The sequence below is a fragment of the Homarus americanus genome, unplaced genomic scaffold (assembly GCF_018991925.1).
Source record: "Homarus americanus isolate GMGI-L3 unplaced genomic scaffold, GMGI_Hamer_2.0 scaffold46197, whole genome shotgun sequence".
In the NCBI taxonomy this organism is placed as follows: domain Eukaryota; kingdom Metazoa; phylum Arthropoda; class Malacostraca; order Decapoda; family Nephropidae; genus Homarus; species Homarus americanus.
Genome location: NW_024723050.1, coordinates 6854012 through 6874723, shown reverse-complemented (window position 1 = coordinate 6874723; position 20712 = coordinate 6854012). Strand labels below are relative to the sequence as shown.

At 39.6% G+C, this 20712-nt stretch overlaps 1 protein-coding gene across 1 annotated transcript in view; it reads right to left on the bottom strand.

Annotated features, from left to right (window-relative positions):
* The window catches only part of LOC121863315, a gene marked incomplete in the record, with an annotated part of 233601 nt that overhangs the window by 81417 nt on the left and 131472 nt on the right, over positions 1-20712 (bottom strand). The window contains 4 exon segments of the mRNA XM_042361934.1: positions 1575-1771; positions 2053-2195; positions 2592-2816; positions 7753-7878. Coding sequence (XP_042217868.1) covers positions 1575-1771; positions 2053-2195; positions 2592-2816; positions 7753-7878 — 691 coding nt within the window.

Below are 20712 nucleotides of genomic sequence, written 5' to 3'. Positions count from 1 at the left end.
CAACCAGGGTCTTATTTTCTTCAGTTTTATATGTAGAACCAGTCAGTCACTGGTTTTGTAATCAACGAAAACAATGCTGTCTCATTTCCTCGTGTTTTAATATTCTACGTATTATTAATGAATTGTATTGCTCATTTTGCACACATAAACATTAATTCAATCAAAAAGACTTTCAGGAGTAAAAAATAATGAATCCTTTGTACATAAGAGAAATGACGCTGTTTACACGATTGTGCATGTCGTCTGAACTTTGGTGGGCCATTCAAACCCGTCGAAATTCGAGTTTCCGCCGTCAAAATTTTTAATTGTGTTTTTTTTTGTGTGTTCAAATAGAAAACGTCGAATTAAAAACTCGCGAAAATTTGAGAAGCTACTGTACGACATTTAACCCTGCAATATGTCTTCAAAGAGACCATGAAGCAGAGAAGGTGGTGCTAGTGCTTCCAAGCATACATAAGCAAAAGTCACTATCTATCCAGGAAAAGGGTGAATTTCCATGGTCCAGAAATTTCCATGGTCCGCACCGGTCAGTTCCCGAGGTTGCCGGACAAGAGAGGTACAACCTGTACATCATTTATATAGAGTGGAGTAAGTGTTAAAGAAGTCTATTTTTCTGAGACACAAATTTGCGAGGCTGACCTGTAGCATTGTGCATTGTAAAATTTATGAGGGATCTTAAGAGTGAGTTTCAATTAACTGGTAAAACTCTTTTATCCGACATCTCTCAATCTCTGTAGGTGCCGGATAACTGGGATTCTACTGTGATACATAAAATACAGATCTGATTAAGAAGAAGTAGAAGAATTACAGTCTTGTCAATAAGGCTCCCTCAGGTATATTACCAGGCTACATCTTTAATGATGACAAAGATTATGAGATCAAACCAACCTAACTGAGCATAGCAAAAAACAAACTAAGGTTTGACTAGTTCATGTTGTCTGCAATCATAATGATTCGGGGAAGTAAGAAACAAGGCAGAAAAGGAGTATGAAAATCTTCTGTGAAGAATATGGGTATACCTTGAGCATGTTGGGCTTGTCAGGTAGCATCTCTGTAACAAAACATGTTGACATTTGGGTTTTTGTTTGTAGAGCGACAGAAATTTGGCAGTGCATTCATAATCATCGAGGCCATTCTGGTTAAGTTCGTGATTGAAGATCAGTTCTTTTTGCAAGAGTTGAGGCTAGATAGTGTGGATATAACCAATAAATTTAGTATCACATATGACAATACTATACTGTATACAGAAGATTTAAATTACCTGGTAGCTGTGTCCAAGACTGCAATTCTTCCAGAGGATGATCAGAGAGAGTGGTGAAACTACAGTACAGGTATATCTAAAACATTACAAAATGATACCAGTGACTGCTGATGAAGCTTGAAAATAATTAAGTGGAGTACTGTAATAGTGAACCCTGGAGGAAACAACACAGACATAGGAGTGTTTAGGTCAAACAGAAAACCAGAAATGGTGCCACAATAGGTATAGGTATCCCCTGATTTATGATCTCTTTATCTATGATATTTTGCTTGAATGATGGCAAAATTAGTCAAGCGTACATCTTGGAACTCACCTTATTATCAAGATCTGTTCTGTGGGCCTCGGTAACACTTTCTGATTGGACGGTGTTGTAGCACTCCTGAAGACGACTACAAATGGAAGGTGACCGTGATGGTGGTTTGGAAGAGGGTCGCGATGTTGGCCGGGAGGTTGATGTAGGACGTGGTGAGGGTACTGGTGTCCGTTGTAAAGATGTCATATATCGTCGACCTTTAGATAAAATTTCATGATGTAAGGCAATGTTGAAACATTAATGTAGCCGCAGTAGCTATCATTGCTGTATTTTGATTATTGTTTAACAATATTATTGTATTTTGTAAACAAAATGGCAAAATTCAAGGTTGGCCTGAAATGCTGTTCTTGTCGTCTAGCCCATGCTTATTGATTACAATACACTACAGTGTACTGTACTGAACTACTACAGCTTATGTACAGTTTGTGGAAAATGCAGCTTTGTGTTTATCTTATTATTTTCCCTGCATAACACTTACAGTGTGTGGGAGTGGTTGGTGTGGTATTAGGTGTAGAACGACCAGAGGATCTTGGGGTTCGAGCTGAAGGTAGCCGTGGTTTAGCAGAGTGTGTAGGTGTAGTCACAGGAGTTGTGGGTGTAGTTTTTGCACCTGACCATCCTCTGTAATATTAATGAATTGGAAGCACATATCTTAGACCTTATTAGTTCTCTGAAACAAGCTGAAATATAAAGTGTAAAAAAGTAGGGTATGACTCAATCAAAACGTATTTCAAAATTTTATTTTACTGTAATATTTTTCAGTGTCTTGAGTTCTTAATATTTTTCTGTTGTATAGAGTATTAACAACAATACTGATTCTCATGACTGAAAGCTTTTATGATGGTTTAGTAAATGCAGTGTATGTACATGAAATATATTTTTCAAGGCACTTGATACGATTTATTCAGATGCCTATTTCCCTTTTAGTGTAAGCTTGTATAAATCAGAATATAGTTGTTTTAGTTTTGTCCTTCACTGTAGGAGCACAATGTCTACCTCGCACACCTAGCAACTAACCTCGACTTGCAAGGAATGCTAGTGGGACGCCGAGTCAGGTTAGAGACAGCTCTTCTTATGGAGGCAGGTTTGGGGGGTGGAGTGGGCTTAGCTGGGCGGGGAATGTTGGACTTAGGGGTCCGTGACTGAGCAGAAGCGGGTGGGGTCTCAGTCTGGGTATGGGTAGATTGGTTGGGTAAGACCAGGCGAGGAACTAGCGGCAAATGACCAGGTGCTGACAGTGGCCTGTAAAAGTGAGCAAATAAGTATTTTAGGTATGTGTTACTCACTGAAAATTTCATGGTCTTTAAATGCTACAATCCAATAAGTTTTATTAATTTCTTCCTATGATTTTCTTTGTGTTACAGTACGCAGTGAATAGCACATACAGAAATTTGCTCTCTACATTATTTTACTAGTGCACTGTGTAAAATTAACTAAAATATTAAACTTATTCAAAATTATTTATGCTATCATTCTTGACTCTTTACTTAGTCAGCAATACAGGAATAAAATTACAAACACACTATGTAGCACAGTACATGTACTGTACAGGTCTAGACACTGACGGGAAGTGTGTACTGTATGGTACATGTTTGTTGTAACATAAGAGCCCATTTAATTTACATTTGTTTGTTTTTGTGAAACATGTACTGTGCAGTACTCTACTGTATAAAGTAAATGAAAAGTTATTCTTTAGAAATTTCATACAGTTTGATTTACAATTTTTTATTTTTTTATTTAATGGTTACCTACCTTACCAGAATTGTTTTTATTTTCAATAATAATGCTTACTACAGCATCTATATTATTTATTATGATATTTAAATCTTCATCTACTACAGTATACTTGATGATTGTAATAATCTACGAAAAATACTGGAAGACATGGTGGTAAAACTATAAAATAAATAAAAAAACAGTCTATAGTAGCTTAGTGCATTCTCTTTCATGCTTCTCTATGTTAAATTGTATTATTGATCAATGTTTTATTGAAATTGCAATTTAATTTCACTTATAGTATTCTTAATCTTACCCACATTAATAATGAAATTATAGGACCACATGCTTTCACTTGTTACATCCAGTTTCCACTTACATTACACAGTACAGTACTGTACTGTGTACTGTACAGTATAAAGGTCCGCACTTTTCTTAACATGCTAAACAGATCATCTGATTATTATTCCTCACCTTTTCAGCGATAGGGCAAAATAAACTAAAAGATCAGAAATGCACAATATATATTAATTAAAACTAAAAATACTATATTAAAAGATCTCAATAACTCGGAAAAATTTACAGTGGATACCAATGGATGAGATCAGTTAGGTCAAAATGTGTATGTGCCAAAATGGGGAGGGGAGGAGAGCCTGGGGTAGACCAAGAATGACATGGGGCGAGGATTATTTAAGAAATAATATTAGAGTTAGGAACCTGATAAGGGAGACTGCAAGAGACATGCAAAATGGAGAGCTGCCATCAGGTAACTGCGGCTAACCCACGCTAGCGTGGAAAATGGCCATAAAACGATGATGATGATGATAATCTACCGGCAAAAAATTTCATGATAATAAACTTGCATTGTGTAAAAACACAGAAAAAATACAATTTGAATAAAGTTGACAGGTTCAACTAACAGCAAATTTACAGTACTGTACTGTATATATATACATTACTGTTTATACAGTACAGTACTGTACACAGATTCCACGAACATTACCAAAAAAGGATGTACGTACTGTAGATAGATAGTGCTTGATATAATTTTACAGAAAAAATTTAACTTCATATAATGAGAGCCAAATTATTTCCTTCTTAGAAAGGAACAAATATTTTTGAAAAAGAAAGGAAGGAGGAATAGTTTATGAAATGGGAGCCAAATTCTCTTTTGTTAATTACTCTCGTACTGTACAGGTACTGTACTTGTTTCATATACCTAACCTTACCAGCAGGTTTCACTCATTGTAATTACAGATGATGTACTTTGTTTTATACAGGTATATACTGTACTGCACTGTACATATTATACTGTATTGTATTTTATTTCCATTTTTACTGATAAAATATTAATTTTACCAGTGATCACCGAGTTAAAAAAAATTACTCTGTACCTTGTACTAAATACTGTACCTGAAAGTATCCTTTTTCATATCAACATTCTCTCTCTGCCTCTACAGGCATGAATAACAGGGCTGCTTGGTACCTCCCCCATGACTTATAGGTAAATGTCACTGTGAAAATTATGATTGTAAAATGTACCCACATATAAAGGTAACTGTGACCCTTAGTTAAGGTCACATGATGTACCTTTAAGTTCTCCAACTCAATGTCCCACAATTAAAGGTCATTGGGTGTATTTCAGCTGACATGGCACACAGATACAAGTCAGAGTATTGCATAAAACCTACAGTACAGTACAGTATTTGACTATAAAACAACCATTTTGCCACTAACAGTTCACACCCACTCTATCCATACCACACCTCTCTTCACTTCCAACTATGTCATAAAGTGTTGAATATTTTTGGATAAAATGATGAGGCCTCTTTGTGAGTGTCAACAGATAATGTATAAAAACTTTACATTGTATTGAACTTAGTTCTTCTCTCTTGAATACCTCTCACTTTGCCAGAATACACTATTATAGAGAAGTAGTCATTCAATTACAGGTTGGCAATCCCTTATCCGAAATCCTTGGGACCAGATGCATTTCGGTTTTTGGAATTTTTCGGTTTTCAGAATGGTTAGGGTTTTTTTTTTTTTTATTATATACAGGGATCAGCCCACCCGGGCACAGGTCACTGACCCACATTGGGGCCTGGGGGCATGATGATGATGATTCATAGGTCTAGGTAGTGTTTCTCACTTTTGATCTTTTTTTCATTCTTGTATTTCTTTATTATTATTATTATTATTATTATTATTATTATTATTATTACAGTATTATTGTTATTATTATTATTGTTATCATTCTTATTTTATTTTTGTGTATTTTTTATTAAAAAATTTATTTACTATGAATAATTATTATTATTACTGTACTGTATTATCATTATTTTTATTATTATAATTATTTTACTATTACATTTTCACCCCCCAGGCCCCAATGTGGGTCAGTGACCTGTGCCTGGGTGGGCTAAAAAAAAAAAAAATTGCTCCACAAAAAAAAATTCGGTTTTCAGAGCTTTTCTGTTTTTGGAATTTCGGATAAAGGGTTGTCAACCTGTACCAAAATGCACGAGTGTGTAGTAAAGGCTGTATTATACAACAAACCCTCAATCTATGCCAATGGATTGTCTGTGATACATCACACATTTAAATCAATACCCTGTCTGTGATACATCACACATTTAAATCAATACCCTATGTGAAATGTTACCTACTTTCTGTAAAACATGAGTTGTGGAATTGTGAGTCAGACGAATCTCAGTAAATCTGTAGTTCACACTGCATGGAATAATGCCCATTGATGAGTCGTGAATTTTTTAGAATAGCTAAAATACTCGTAGGTCCCCATCCTTTACCAACCAGTATTAATAGACTACAGTTGTGTGTATGAAGTAAAATAAATATAAAACCTCAAGACAAGTAGGCTATATATTGTAATACAGTACAATATTGTATATTACACACTAGATGGATTGCAAGATTAAGTTTCAGTTGCATACAGCTGTACTGTACTGTCCTGTACAGTACATACAGTAATCGGGAAAAACTAGTTTGGCCCCAGCATGGTGCAATTTCTGTTATACTACCTGTACAGTGTGTTATCCCTCATATACAGTACAGTACTGTATCTACTTTTGAGACTAAAAAGGTAGTGATTGACCTGTACCATTGAAGAAAATGTGCAAATTATAGACAAGTTAAAAGCAGAAGCTAGAGTGAGCAATGAATCACAGATTATCATGATAGATTGAGTGGGTGCAATATCCAAAAATGTTTATTATCCATGAGATCATGTTCAATGTGTGGAGTACAGTACAGTAATGTATGGAGTTGGATAATGTGTATCTGTTAAGGCCTTTATAAGATGTTTAATACTTTTTGAAGGGAAGTACGAATTTAATTCACAGGTTATTTCTTAAGCACCTTACCGGTAAGCAAAAATTACGGGCTAACCGAATACAGGCATCCTCCGGGTTACGAAAGGTATGTGTCCTTGAAAACTTGTCCGTAACTTGAAATTCCGTAACGCGAAACCAATTTTCCCATTGACTTCCATTACATAATTGGAGATGCGTTCCTAAGGAAATATTTTCGGCAAAAAGACGTAATACAAGCACATTTATGAATGAAAATAATTTTTTTTAACACATACATTGATAATTTTATGATATAATTTGATAATAAATATACAAAACACTTGAATTTAACTTACCACAAACAATGTTGAGTGCTGCGTTAGGTGAGATGGTGAGGTAAGGTGGTGCAATCCAAGTTACTGGGAGGGAGACGGAGGGGCACTACTGGCTCCTGCCTCACTCTGTACAGTATTGTAGCAACCACCATGAAATCCACACAAAATAAGTTTTATAATTTCCGTGAATTATTTTTTTGAATAGTATTGAAAAAAAAAAATTACCCAACTTCCGTAAGGGAGAATTTTTTGTCCGTATCCCAAATTTATTGGTCATAATTTACAAAATCCATAAGACGAATTTCCGTAACCAGAGTTTCCATAATCCGGGGATGCCTGTCCTGCATGTACAGGTACTTAATTAACATGGGAAGTCTAGTGATACTAAAGAAGGAAGTGTGTCTTTGGGTACAAAACTTTCCATAATGACCCACCTGTATTTCATGACTCACCTGTTCTTGATGACCATTTATCCTTTTATCCTTGATGATACGTCTGTCCTTGATAACCCACTTGTCTTTGATGACTCACCTGTACTTGATGACTCACCTGTACTTGATGACTCACCTGTACTTGATGACTCACCTGTACTTGATGACTTACCTGTACTTGATGACTCACCTGTACTTGATGACTTACCTGTACTTGATGACTTACCTGTACTTGATGACTCACCTGTACTTGATGACTCACCTGTACTTGATGACTCACATGCACTTGATGACTCGCCTGTTCTTGACCCACTTGTCCTTGATGACCCACTTGTACCTGATGACCCACCTGTCCTTGGTGACCCACTTGGGCAACTTGGTGACCCACCTGGGCAACTTGGTGACCCACCTGGGCAACTTGGTGGGGTCAGCGGCAGGCGGGCTTGGCGCTGCTGGGTGCAGGGTGAGTGTAGAGCCTCGCGGAGACGACGTGTTGGAGTACCCACTGTCAGACCTGCCGGGAGTGATGGTGGTAGGCCCTTGACTAAGATTGCCCCTGACAATACCACACTCTTGCCCGCCACACACACACACACACACACACACACACACACACACACACACACACACACACACACACATAGGCCCGCCAGTTATTTTTATTTTACCAGACAAGGTCTCACTTTACCACACACATACTATACCTCTACTACAAATCCTTCCCTCCCCTCTTCCCTCTCCTTTTCTATCTCTACTTCTCCCAACTTTACTCCTACCAAGATATGTATAAAGTTGACATAAAAGAGATATGGACATGTATAGAATAATACAAGGTATGATAAAAGTGAAATATCCTTTCATAGAGTAATGGTAATAATTGTACAGGTATATGTTAATACTCTTAGTTTTATATGAATAAAATAAATAAAATTTAGCTGGATGTATGCATTACTGTACCATACTGAACTTTATCTTCTTTGTCACTGATCACCATGTTAGATGCTTGGACAGTTAGTCACATCTCTGCTATGCCCTGTTGGCAAGTGCCCTGTACTGGTCGTGTACTGGCTCAAGAATGTATCTGAACCTGCACCAGTGTTGGTCAAGTCTGGCCTTGAATGGACTGAGACTTAATGCTACCACAACACTTTCTGGCAGATTGTTCCAAGAGTTCACAACTTTCTCTCCAAAAATAGTTGTGCTGATAATTTTCTAAACTTGTGGCTTCTTCAACCTGAGGCTGTGACCTTTAGTGGAACGGGCATCAACTGGATTCAGGTACGAACACTTGACTGAGTGATGTCCTCTGAGATGCTTGTAAATTTCTCTTAAATCACCCCTTGCCCCTCTACCGTAAAAGCTAAGTAACTGCAGGTGTTCTAAACTCTCTTGGTACCTCTGTAGCCAGAGTGCAGGCACCTGTTTGGTGACAATTTTGGGGGGACACTAATTATCAGTCAAATGACAGTCTCCAGCATATCTCGGGGACCAAAATATACTACAAACGGGTAAGCACCTCACGTTTGAAGAGTGTTATGAAGAATGGACCATCTAGGTATGTGAACGAACTTCTTTATAGACCTACTAACGTATTTGCTTGATTTACTTTTTTCTTAGAATGGTCCGAGAACTTCAGTTCATTGTGAAGATGCACATTTGGTCTCGGTTAATTATGTTTCTTCGTCCGTTGGAACATATCATCATTGTTTTTACAAACCAGCGAATATGCACCGTTGAAGATTTAATCTTTAATTGATGACGAGATACAGCTCCTTACTAGTGGTACGACCATTCTCTTAACCACTCCTGAAGCTGATGGATATACTGTACGTACTTGTATTCCTGTAGCGCTTCACACTCCATTTTCCTGAATAACTTAGCGTTGGCTGCAAACATTTGTTTGGAGGAATGTATAGTATAGCATCTGGCATATCATTTATGAAAAAAAAAAACAGTACCAGTACACTGCCCTGTGGTACTCCACTTGTCATGGGTATACATGACAATGTCATGCCATTAATCACCACCCTTCTTGCAGTAATGAAGAAAATCTGATCTATGTGAGAACATTCCAATGAATTCTGTACCCTTCCAATTTAATTTTTAGGTTTTCATGAAATACGCTATTGAAAACCTTGGCAAAGCCTAGGTGTATAATTATCATAATTATTATTGCTAGACATATTGCAGCAATCATTACAATAGGTTGGTTTGCTGACATCACTTGGTAAGCACCACCCCAGCCAAAACGTTTGTTTATCTCATTGTCTTCCTGAACTTATTGCCCGTTGATTCTGAGACACCACAATGGTAGCACGCACTGAATGGCATCTAGAGAATCACGTGACCATGAGATCCTGTTGGTGTGTTACATTATTTTGCATGCAATAATCTTTGTATTACCATACCTTTATTTCCAACTCATACGTACATCATTTTTGGGTGATCACTATACATTAATCTCTTGGGCATTTTCAGTACTGATTATGATTAGTTATAATGTACAGCTTCTTCCACTTCCAACTGTTACAAGCAGCATTGTCAATCCATCCTATCTGTGTGGTAAGAACCCGGGAGTATCGGCTCTTGAATCCGAAGCATTTACGAGCAAGGGAGAGAGGGAGGCTGGGGGAGGACTGGAGACACTGTGTGAGTGAGTGGCAGGGTCTGAGTGTAGGGGGGCTAGAGGGGTGGGAGAGTTCCACCTGTACTTTTTTTTAGTTTCATTACAGATGACTAACTGTTGTCTACTGGACGGTGAGGTGAGATGACGGCGGGAGAAGTGGGTAGAGGGGTGTCACATTTTTACAGTTAGCTACTCATTAATAGAGTTATGTTATAAAAAACAATTGCTATTACAATAAAGCATGCTTTTACTTGCAGGTTGATAACTTAGGCCACAGTAAAGCAACTGTGAGGGCAAACTTTTTCGGAGTGAGAATTGTGAACTCTTGGAGCAATCCCGGAGAGCGTTGTGATGGCACCGAATGTGAGCTCATTCAGGGCCAGATATATTCAGGAGCCAGTGCATGCTCAGTATCTGCCAAGAGTGCGTATCAGAGATGTGACCGACCGCCCAAGCGGCTAACAAGCCGATCAGTGGTGGAGTTTATAAAAGTAAAGTAAAGGGTATAGGGTTGTTATAGCCTCACCCAAGTCATGACGGTGGTGTGTAGGTTAGCAAGGCATCATTGAAGTGTCATATTTCAATGTTTCAATACATCATTCACGAAGGTTACTATATATTCTCATTACAAATGTCATATTAAGAGTAGCTATACAGTACTGTATATGCAAACCCCTGCATTCTGATACTGTATATCATGCTAGGAATTGCAGAGGGCAGCCCAGACACCTTACTTGATGGAATATATAATTTACCCCAAAAAAGTTTTCCCTCACAGTTTTCAAGATGTGTGGTTTTATCAACCTTGAGCTGTGACCCCTTATGGGGTGGAAGTCCACCAGATCCAGGTATGGACACTCGACTGAGTAGTGCTCTCTGAGATGTCTAAAGTATAAGTTAGGCAGTTGTAGGCATTGTAATCTCACTAGGTAACTGAGGTGCTGTAGTGCAGGCATCAGTCTGGTGGACCTCTTTTGGACATTTTCAATCAACTGGCAGTCTCTAGCATACCTCGGGGATAAGATGGGGAAGCACCTCACTCTTGAAGAGTGTTATGAGGGATGGACAACCTTGGCATCGTTCGCAAACATTTGTATGGAGGATTGTATAGCTTCTGGCATGTCATTTATGAAACAAATAACAACAATGGGCCCAGTCCACTGCCCTGTGGTACCCTGCTTGTCACGAGTTCACATGCCGATGTCATGCCACTGCTTAAGTTCATGAAGAAAGTCTCCAATCCACCCTAGGACACTTCCTCGAATCCCGTACCCTTCCAGTTTAATTCTCAACCTTTCATGGGGTACGCTGTCAAAAGCCTTGGCAAAATCAGGATATATATATATATATATATATATATATATATATATATATATATATATATATATATATATATATATATATATATATATATATATATATATATATATATATATATATATATATATATATTTATTTATTTATTTGTTATTTATTTATTTATTTATTTATTTATTTATTTATTTATTTATTTATTTATTTATTTATTTATTTATTTATTTATTTATTTATTTATTTTTTATTTATTTATTTTATTTATTTATTTTTTTATTTTTTTTTTATGGGGATTAGCCCACCCGGGCACAGGTCACTGACCCACATCGGGGCCTGGGGGACAAAAATTTAATAATAATAGTAATTAATAGTAAATAAAATTTATAATAAAAAGTAAAATAAAATAATAATAATAATAACAACACTGTAATAATGATAATAAAGAAAAGAAAAACAATAATCAATAGTGAGAAATGCTATATGTATAGTATGTTGTGTTGTCAACAGTAAGAGAAACAATTGAGATCCTGCAATTGTGTGTAAATGAGGCAGAAAGACAGATCAGCAACTTGGGACTTGGTCACAATATTCGTGATGCCATATGGCAGCAGGGTCTACCATTAGACAACACATTATGCTTCCAATATCTTCCCAGGCGGTAGTACCTCCCTGTTTGATAGCTGCCTGCTACCTACTACCTTAAACTGTATACTGTATATTGTCAACATTTCTGCCCTGTTCCAGAATTTGAGTCCAAACATCTCAGCACCTTGAGTAATTGTGTCAAGCAGGGGAATCCTGGCATAAAACCATGTTGGCAGTCCTTTACAAGGTTGTTTCATGGTAGATGTTCAATTATGACATTTCTTATAATGCTCTCTAGTACAGTACTTCAAAAACCATGCTGGTCAGGCTCACTGGTCTATAATTATTCGTGGAGTGACGATCGCCCTGCTTGAACATAGGACTCACATAAGCCATTTTGCAGTCACCAGGGACATTTTGCTCCTCCAGACATTTACAGGACAGGATCTAAAGGGGCTCAGCAAGCTCGTTGCACAACTCTCTTAGCACTCTGGGATGCACCATGTCAGAGCAGGAACTCTTATGAACCTTTAGCTTTGACTATTAATATATTATACTCTTCTGAGAACACAATTTAGGACATTGCTGTGCCAAACTGTCTTTCCTCAAATGCAGGAAGATTATTCGAATCCTCTCTTGTGAACCATGAGGAAAAGAATTTGTTTAATGCCTCTGGCTTTTCCTGATCTGAATCTGTGTAACTACCATCATCAAGCCTCAGATCTCAATATGCTTACATGCATTTTCAATTTCGATTTTGCATAATGGTAGAAAGCCTTTGGGTTTGACTTAACCTTGCTTGCAGTCCTCCTCTGGAACTCCTTTTCAGCCCTACACTCTGACTTTCCTTGGTTCCTGGATCTGGCGTACATTCTCCTGTCCTGCTCTTCGTTTGGTGTAACCCACGTCTTGAATTTCGGAGATTTTTTCTTAACTTTGTCAACCGCCACATGGTTAATGTGTAAAGGTCTCCTTGTATTCCTGGAGCCACTGAATTTGGTCTTGGATACTGTACAGTATATATCTATCAATCAAATAGTTCACTTTACTGGCCATGATATTCAGTGTAGTGCCTGCGTTCTTGTATTTCAGTGAGTCGGGCCACCATACCCTTCTTGTTAATTATGACGAGGTCCAACGGTTTGGGTGTTTTCCCCTGTCCAGCGAGTCGGATCTTTAACATGTTGGAATTGAACTTGGAATAGAAATTTGTCTCAGAGTTTCTACGAAAAAAGTAACGAGATTATTAAGCGCAATTGGTGTGGTTTCATTTTTCCAGTCGATGTTGCCGTAGTTAAAGTCCCCCATGACAAGGGGGCTAGGGTTGCGCACTGTTGCATTGTCAGTTAAGATTCTTAAGTTCCTATGGTTTAGTAAGCTACAATTTAGGGATTGGAAGATACACCCAACAATGAGTAAGTCTCTCCCCTTTAGTTTAATTTTACTCCACTTCGATTCTTCAAAAACATCCTCCCCCTGCATCCTTACCTGGCTCCAGGTTCTATAGTCTTCCCGAGCATAGATAACCTCATCCGGGTCATCTGGGTCAATTCTCCTGTACTTAAACAACAGTCAGTATTAGTGAACATGAATTTCAAGCCAGAAATAGTTCTCGGTAATGTCTCTGATATTGATAGTGACTTCGGCCTCCATCTACTCTCAGCAACTGTAGTGTTTGCGAAACTCAATATAATTTGTGGGGTGTGACCAGATGACGTCGTTTACATGGCGCTAGCCTCCTCCTGGGTGGTAGGTAGAGAGGTTAGGTTAGGGGCTGTCCCCTGGTTCTGTACTGGTGCACTTGTCTCCACTACTTCCCACTTGTATATGTTCCACGCACGTCCGAAATACTTCGTTCCATGTTAAGGTTTTTGCCTGCCGAATAATTTTCCATTTTTATCCTCATTCTCTTGTGCGATTTTGAGGGGTTGGGGCTTATTCTCCTGCCTTTGACCTAGCCTCCTCACTTCATGCAGGGAGCTGACAGGTGCAGAGCATCTGCACAAATAGTCTGAAACTCTATCTTATCATGTGATTTCCTGCTTTCAGCATCCTCTGACTGACTCTTGGGACAGGGACTCCCAACACGATGAGGGGTGGATCCAGGTGTATTAAAAGGAGGGGGTCCAAGAAGTTGTGGATGGGGGAACATAGTGAGCACAGTGAGCCCACCCAGTTGGGGATTTTTTTTTTGTTGGGGGGGGTGCTGTAATCCCCCATTTTTTTTAAACTGTCCAATATCATGGGCATTTTGAGGCCATTTTGAAGCCATGTGCACTTGATATTAGGAGATATTCTGAGGTCAACAGTAATATTTTTTACTATACAGAAATGTCTGAGTACAATAATGCATTAAAGAAAAAGTAATGGAATTTTCTGATGAAAACGGGTGTCCGGACCCCCAGGACCCCCCTGATAATTATATTGCTCTTGCGCTCGAATCGTTCCCAGTGTTTCTCCTCTCCTCTATATATATATATATATATATATATATATATATATATATATATATATATATATATATATATATATATATATATATATATATATATATATATATATATATATATATATATATATATATACAGTCAACCCTCGCTTTACGCGGTCCCACTTTACGAGTTTCCACGTTTACTCGGTACCCTGCCGAAACCGGAATGCTCACTTTCCGCGGTGCATGTACCCCTTTACGCGGAGAGCGGCTAGTGAGCCGCGTCATTTTTGGATCCAAACCTCCCGCCATCTCTCCCGCCATCCGCCATGTTGTGTAAGCGGCGCGAGTAGGTTGCGCAGTGTGTGCCTTTGTTGCGTTATCAGTGACGTCATATGACGTATCGGACTGTAATTGGGCCATGCATCCTTACCTCCCTCCGCTGCTAGCTGTGATTGGTTTAAAGTAATATGACGTGTCCACCCGCGAAAGATGGGAATTACCGAGCCCAAACCCTTTAATGCTTCCTCTGGGTGGTTACAGAGGTTTAAGAAGAGAAACAAGATCACCAATATCAACATTGGTGGTGAAGAAGCTAGTGCTGACCGTGTTGAGGCTAGGGAATTTCCTCCGTTTTTACGTGAGATTATGGGGGAAGGACAGTACACCGACGACCAGGTGTTTAACATGGACGAATCTGGTCTTTTTTGGAAAAAAATACCTTCTAAGACCTTCGTTGTGAAGAATGCTAGCAAGTGTCGGGGCCGGAAGTTGCAGAAGGAGCGCATCACCGTCCTGTTTACCACCAATGCCTCTGGTACCTGTAAGCTCAAGTTATCGGTGATCCACACAGCACGCAAGCCGCACGCCTACAAGCGCATGGACATGACCAAGCTAAATGTCCACTGGCTAACCGCACGTAAGGCGTGGATGTTCTCTACACTGTCCCTCTCCTGGTTTGATGACTGTTTTGTTCCCGATGTGAAGAAATTCTGTGAGCAACAGAATGTGCTATTCAAGATTTTGTTGCTGCTGGACAACGCACCAGGACACTCGCCCCTACTGTTAGATCGTCACCCCAACGTAAAAGAGGTCTTCCTTCCTCCCAACACTAAGTCTATATTACAGCCCATGGACCAAGTGTTAATCTGTAATGTAAAAGCTGCATTCTCTACTAAAAAATTCAAGCTCCTGAACGACTACTCCAACACCAAGGAAGAGTTGCGTAATCTGAGTGACACCAATACCGATAGGAAGAGCAAAGACGACGAGGATCAACAGTTGGCAGAGCAAGAAGTACTTTTAAAACAATTCTGGAGAACATTCAACGTCAAGAAAGTTGTGGACTTCTTGGTGGAGGCATGGGATCAGCTGTCTGTAGCAACTGTTCGTCACGCATGGAGACATGTGTTGCAAGGCATTCCGGGCGTTAGGCAGAGTAAATCTGTGACTGGTGAGGTTCAGACTGTTGCAGTAGCAGTGGACCTTGCCAGAGAAGCTGCGCAGTGTGTTACAGCTGCGGGCTTCTCCGAGACCACCAACGACGACATCCTGGAGGTGATAAGAAATGCTGATGTGACTACCGACGACATGGTAGATGATGATGATGTCAGTGAAGAGGCAGGTGGTGCGTCATCCCAAGAAGAACGCCGCTTATCCCATAGTAATGTTAGGGGTGCCATCGAGTGTATCGAGAAAGCCAAGCTCCTCCTTTCCGACGACCCTGACGCAAACAGGTATGAAATCTTCACTACCCAGCTGTTGCAGACTATGGAGCCCTACATCAAGGTTTATCACGACAACATAAACACCAGCCGTCAGCAAACCATAACAGAGTTCTTCGCCCGCAACCCACCACAGCCAGCCCAAGCCAGTGATAGTGACTTTTTATCCTCTTCGCCACTGATCGGCTTGTTAGCCGCTTGGGCGATCGGTCACGTCTCTTTTCATTTATCTTCTTATCTTCTTCACCAAAAGATCGGCTCGCTAGCCGCCCGGGCGATCGGTCACGTCTCTGTCACGCACTGTTGGCAAATACTGGGCATGCACCTGCTCCTGAATGTACCTGAACCCGCTCCAGTGTTGGTCAAGTCTTGTCTTGAAAGAGCTCACACTCGGTGCCGTCACAACACTCTCTGGTAAATTGTTCCAAGAGTTTACAACCCTCACTCCGAAAAAGTTTGCCCTCACGGTTTTCTGGACTTGCGGCTTCTTCAATCTTGAGTTGTGACCCCTTGTGGGGCGAGCGTCCGCCAGCTCCAAGTAAGGACACTCAACTGAGTAGTGCTCCCTGAGATGCTTATACACCTCAACTAGGTTCCCCCTTGCCCGTCTGTAGTATAAGCTAGGCAAGTTCAGGCGCTCCAATCTCTCAGGGTAGCTGAGGTGCCGAAGTGCAGGCACCAGTCTGGTGGCCCTCCTTTGAACATTTTCAACCAACTGACAGTCCCTAGCATATCTCGGGGATCAGATGGGGAAGCACTTCACTCCTGAAGATCGTTACGAGGGACGGACCGTCTAGATATCTGAACGACCTTCTTATAAGACCCAATAATTAATTTGCCTGATTTACCTTCTTCTCACAATGGCCCGAGAACTTCAGCTCATTGTCAACATACACACCTAGGTCCTTCTCACATACAGTCTCAACTAGTGCAGTTTCTTCATCCCGTTGGGACATATGATACGCCTCCTTACCGTTGGTATGCCCCAGGTGCATCCTCTTACACTTCGTGACATTGAATCTCAGCAGCCATTTTTCGACCATTCCTGGAGCCCACAGGTCCTTCTGCAGCTCCTTCTGCTCTTCACGCTTCCGCTTGGTTCTTAATTTCCCGAAATAACTTGGCGTCATCGGCAAACATTTGTATGGAGGAGTGTACAACGTCAGGCATGTCATTTATGAAACAAACAAACAAACAACAGTGGGCCCAATACACTGCCCTGTGGTACCCCACTTGTTACAGGTACAGATGACGATTTCGTGCCATTAATCACCACACACTGCTTGCGGTCATGTAGAAAGTCTTCTATCCACGCTAGGACATTTCCCCGAATTTTATCAAGATTTATCTTATCCATAAATATATATATATATATATATATATATATATATATATATATATATATATATATATATATATATATATATATATATATATATATATATATATATATATATATATATATATATATATATATATCAGTAGGTCTACTAGTTGTCATCTTTTCAATACTTCCGTGGAGTCCCTAGCTGCTTAGTCCACTAGGCTTCATGTTCGTCCAGTAGTAACAAGGGATTTGCCGAGTTCATGTGCCTCTTAGTTGAGTTCTGTCTAGTTTAATTCCCGCCAAGTGTCCACCAGCTAGCGGTTAATCCCTCAGCCCAGTGAGCTTCACCTCCTTGGCTGTCCGTCCAGGTAGGTAAGTTAGTGGCTGTCTACGTGTAAGCTCATAAGTTGATCCCTACCCGAGACATCGCTGTCTACACGTCGCTCTTGTAGCCACTACTGTACACTGTATACAGTAACGTACACTGTAGTACCCTGTACATAACTTCTACACTGTAAAGACATAGTACAGTGTATATAGCTACTATAATGTAGAGTACTGTATAGACATAGTACCCTGTATATAGCTACTACACTATAGATGTAGTGCACTGTATATACTGTAACTACTATACTGCATAGGCATACTACACTGTATAAAGGTCGCACTGTACATATTAATATAGGCAGTGGGTTCTACACCGTATAGGTCATATAATGTATACAGGCATGTCGTACACTGTATATAGTTCATAATATGTATATAGGTACTACACTATGTATATGTTGTACAATCAAAGACAAAATTCGTGTCGCGGTTTTGTCCGAAGATTAAATATAACTCGTGAAGCATTATGAGAGCTCCTTACCACAAGGCAGAGCGCACCAAAAGTTTTAGCCCTTCGGCATATGTTTTCACCAAATTTCACGACACGACTTTTGTCTTTCATTGTACACTGTATATAAGCCGTATGCTGCACAACTGGTTTTACACTTTACTACTGATATTACACAGTATATAGGCCGTACACTGCTGGTATTACACTGTATTGCTGGTATTACTCCCTTTTATAGGCTGTACACTGCTGGTATTACACTGTATTGCTGGTATTACTCCCTTTTATAGGCCGTACACTGCTGGTATTACACTGTATTGCTGGTATTACTCCCTTTTATAGGCCGTACACTGCTGGTATTACACTGTATTGCTGGTATTACTCCCTTTTATAGGCCGTATACTGCTGGTATTACACTGTATTGCTGGTATTACTCCCTTTTATAGGCCGTACACTGCTGGTATTACACTGTATTGCTGGTATTACTCCCTTTTATAGGCCGGACGCTGCTGGTATTACACTGTATTGCTGGTTTTACTCCCTTTTATAGGCCGTACACTGCTGGTATTACACTGTATTGCTGGTATTACTCCCTTTTATAGGCCGTACGCTGCTGGTATTACACTGTATTGCTGGTATTACTCCCTTTTATAAGCCGTACACTGCTGGTATTACACTGTATTGCTGGTATTACTCCCTTTTATAGGCCGTACACTGCTGGTATTACACTGTATTGCTGGTATTACTCCCTTTCATAGGCCGTACACTGCTGGTATTACACTGTATTGCTGGTATTACTCCCTTTCATAGGCAGTCCACTTTTACTAGTATACTATATTAATTGTATTACGGTACACTAATTTATGGTGGTACTCTGTATCATCGCTGACTCAACACACTCGTAGTAATGGTTCAAGGTCACAACACACTGGCAGTAATAGTTAAAGGTCACAACACTCGTAGTAATAGTTAAAGGTCACAACACTCGTAGTAATAGTTCAAGGTCACAACACTCGTAGTAATAGTTCAAGGTCACAACACTCGTAGTAATAGTTCAAGGTCACAACACACTCGTAGTAATAGTTAAAGGTCACAACACTCGTAGTAATAGTCCAAGGTCACAACACTCGTAGTAATAGTTCAAGGTCACAACACACTCGTAGTAATAGTCAAAGGTCACAACACTCGTAGTAATAGTTAAAGGTCACAACACTCGTAGTAATAGTTCAAGGTCACAACACTCGTAGTAATAGTTCAAGGTCACAACACTCGTAGTAATAGTTCAAGGTCACAACACACTCGTAGTAATAGTTAAAGGTCACAACACTCGTAGTAATAGTCCAAGGTCACAACACTCGTAGTAATAGTTCAAGGTCACAACACACTCGTAGTAATAGTCAAAGGTCACAACACTCGTAGTAATAGTTAAAGGTCACAACACTCGTAGTAATAGTTCAAGGTCACAACACTCGTAGTAATAGTTCAAGGTCACAACACTCGTAGTAATAGTTCAAGGTCACAAATACTCGTAGTAATAGTTCAAGGTCACAAACACTCGTAGTAATAGTTAGAAGGTCACAACACTCGTAGTAATAGTTCAAGGTCACAACACACCTGTAGTAATACAAAGGTCAAGCAACACTCTGTAGTAATAGAAGAAGGTCAGCAACACTCTGCAGTAATAGTTCAAGGTCACAAACACTCGTCGTAATAGTTCAAGGTCACAACACACTGGCAGTAATAGTTCAAGGCCACAACACTCGTAGTAATAGTTCAAGGTCACACCACTCGTAGTAATAGTTCAAGGTCACAACACACACGTAGTAATAGTTAAAGGTCACAACACTCGTAGTAATAGTCTCAAGGTCACAACACACTGGTAGTAATAGTTCAAGGTCACAAACACTTCGTAGTAATAGTTCAAGGTCACAACACCTGTAGTAATAGTTCATATCGCTAAACACACTCTGTAGTAATAGTTCAAGGTCAAATAATTCTCGTAGTAATAGTCCAAGGTCACAAATACTCGTAGTAATAGTCCAATGTCACAACACACTCGTAGTAATAGTTAAAGGTCACAACACACTCGTAGTAATAGTTGAAGGTCACAACACACGTAGTAATAGTTAAAGGTCACAACACACTTGTAGTAATAGTCCAAGGTCACAACACACTCGTAGTAATAGTTAAAGGTCACAACACACTCGTAGTAATAGTTAAAGGTCACAACACACTCGTAGTAATAGTCCAACGTCACAACACACTTGTAGTAATAGTCCAAGGTCACAACACACTCGTAGTAATAGTCCAAGGTCACAACACACTCGTAGTAATAGTTGAAGGTCACAACACACTCGTAGTAATAGTTCAAGGTTACAACACACTCGTAGTAATAGTTCAAGGTCACAACACACTCGTAGTAATAGTTCAAGATCACAACACACTCGTAGTAATAGTTCAAGGTCACAACACACTCGTAGTAATAGCTCAAGGTCACAACACACTT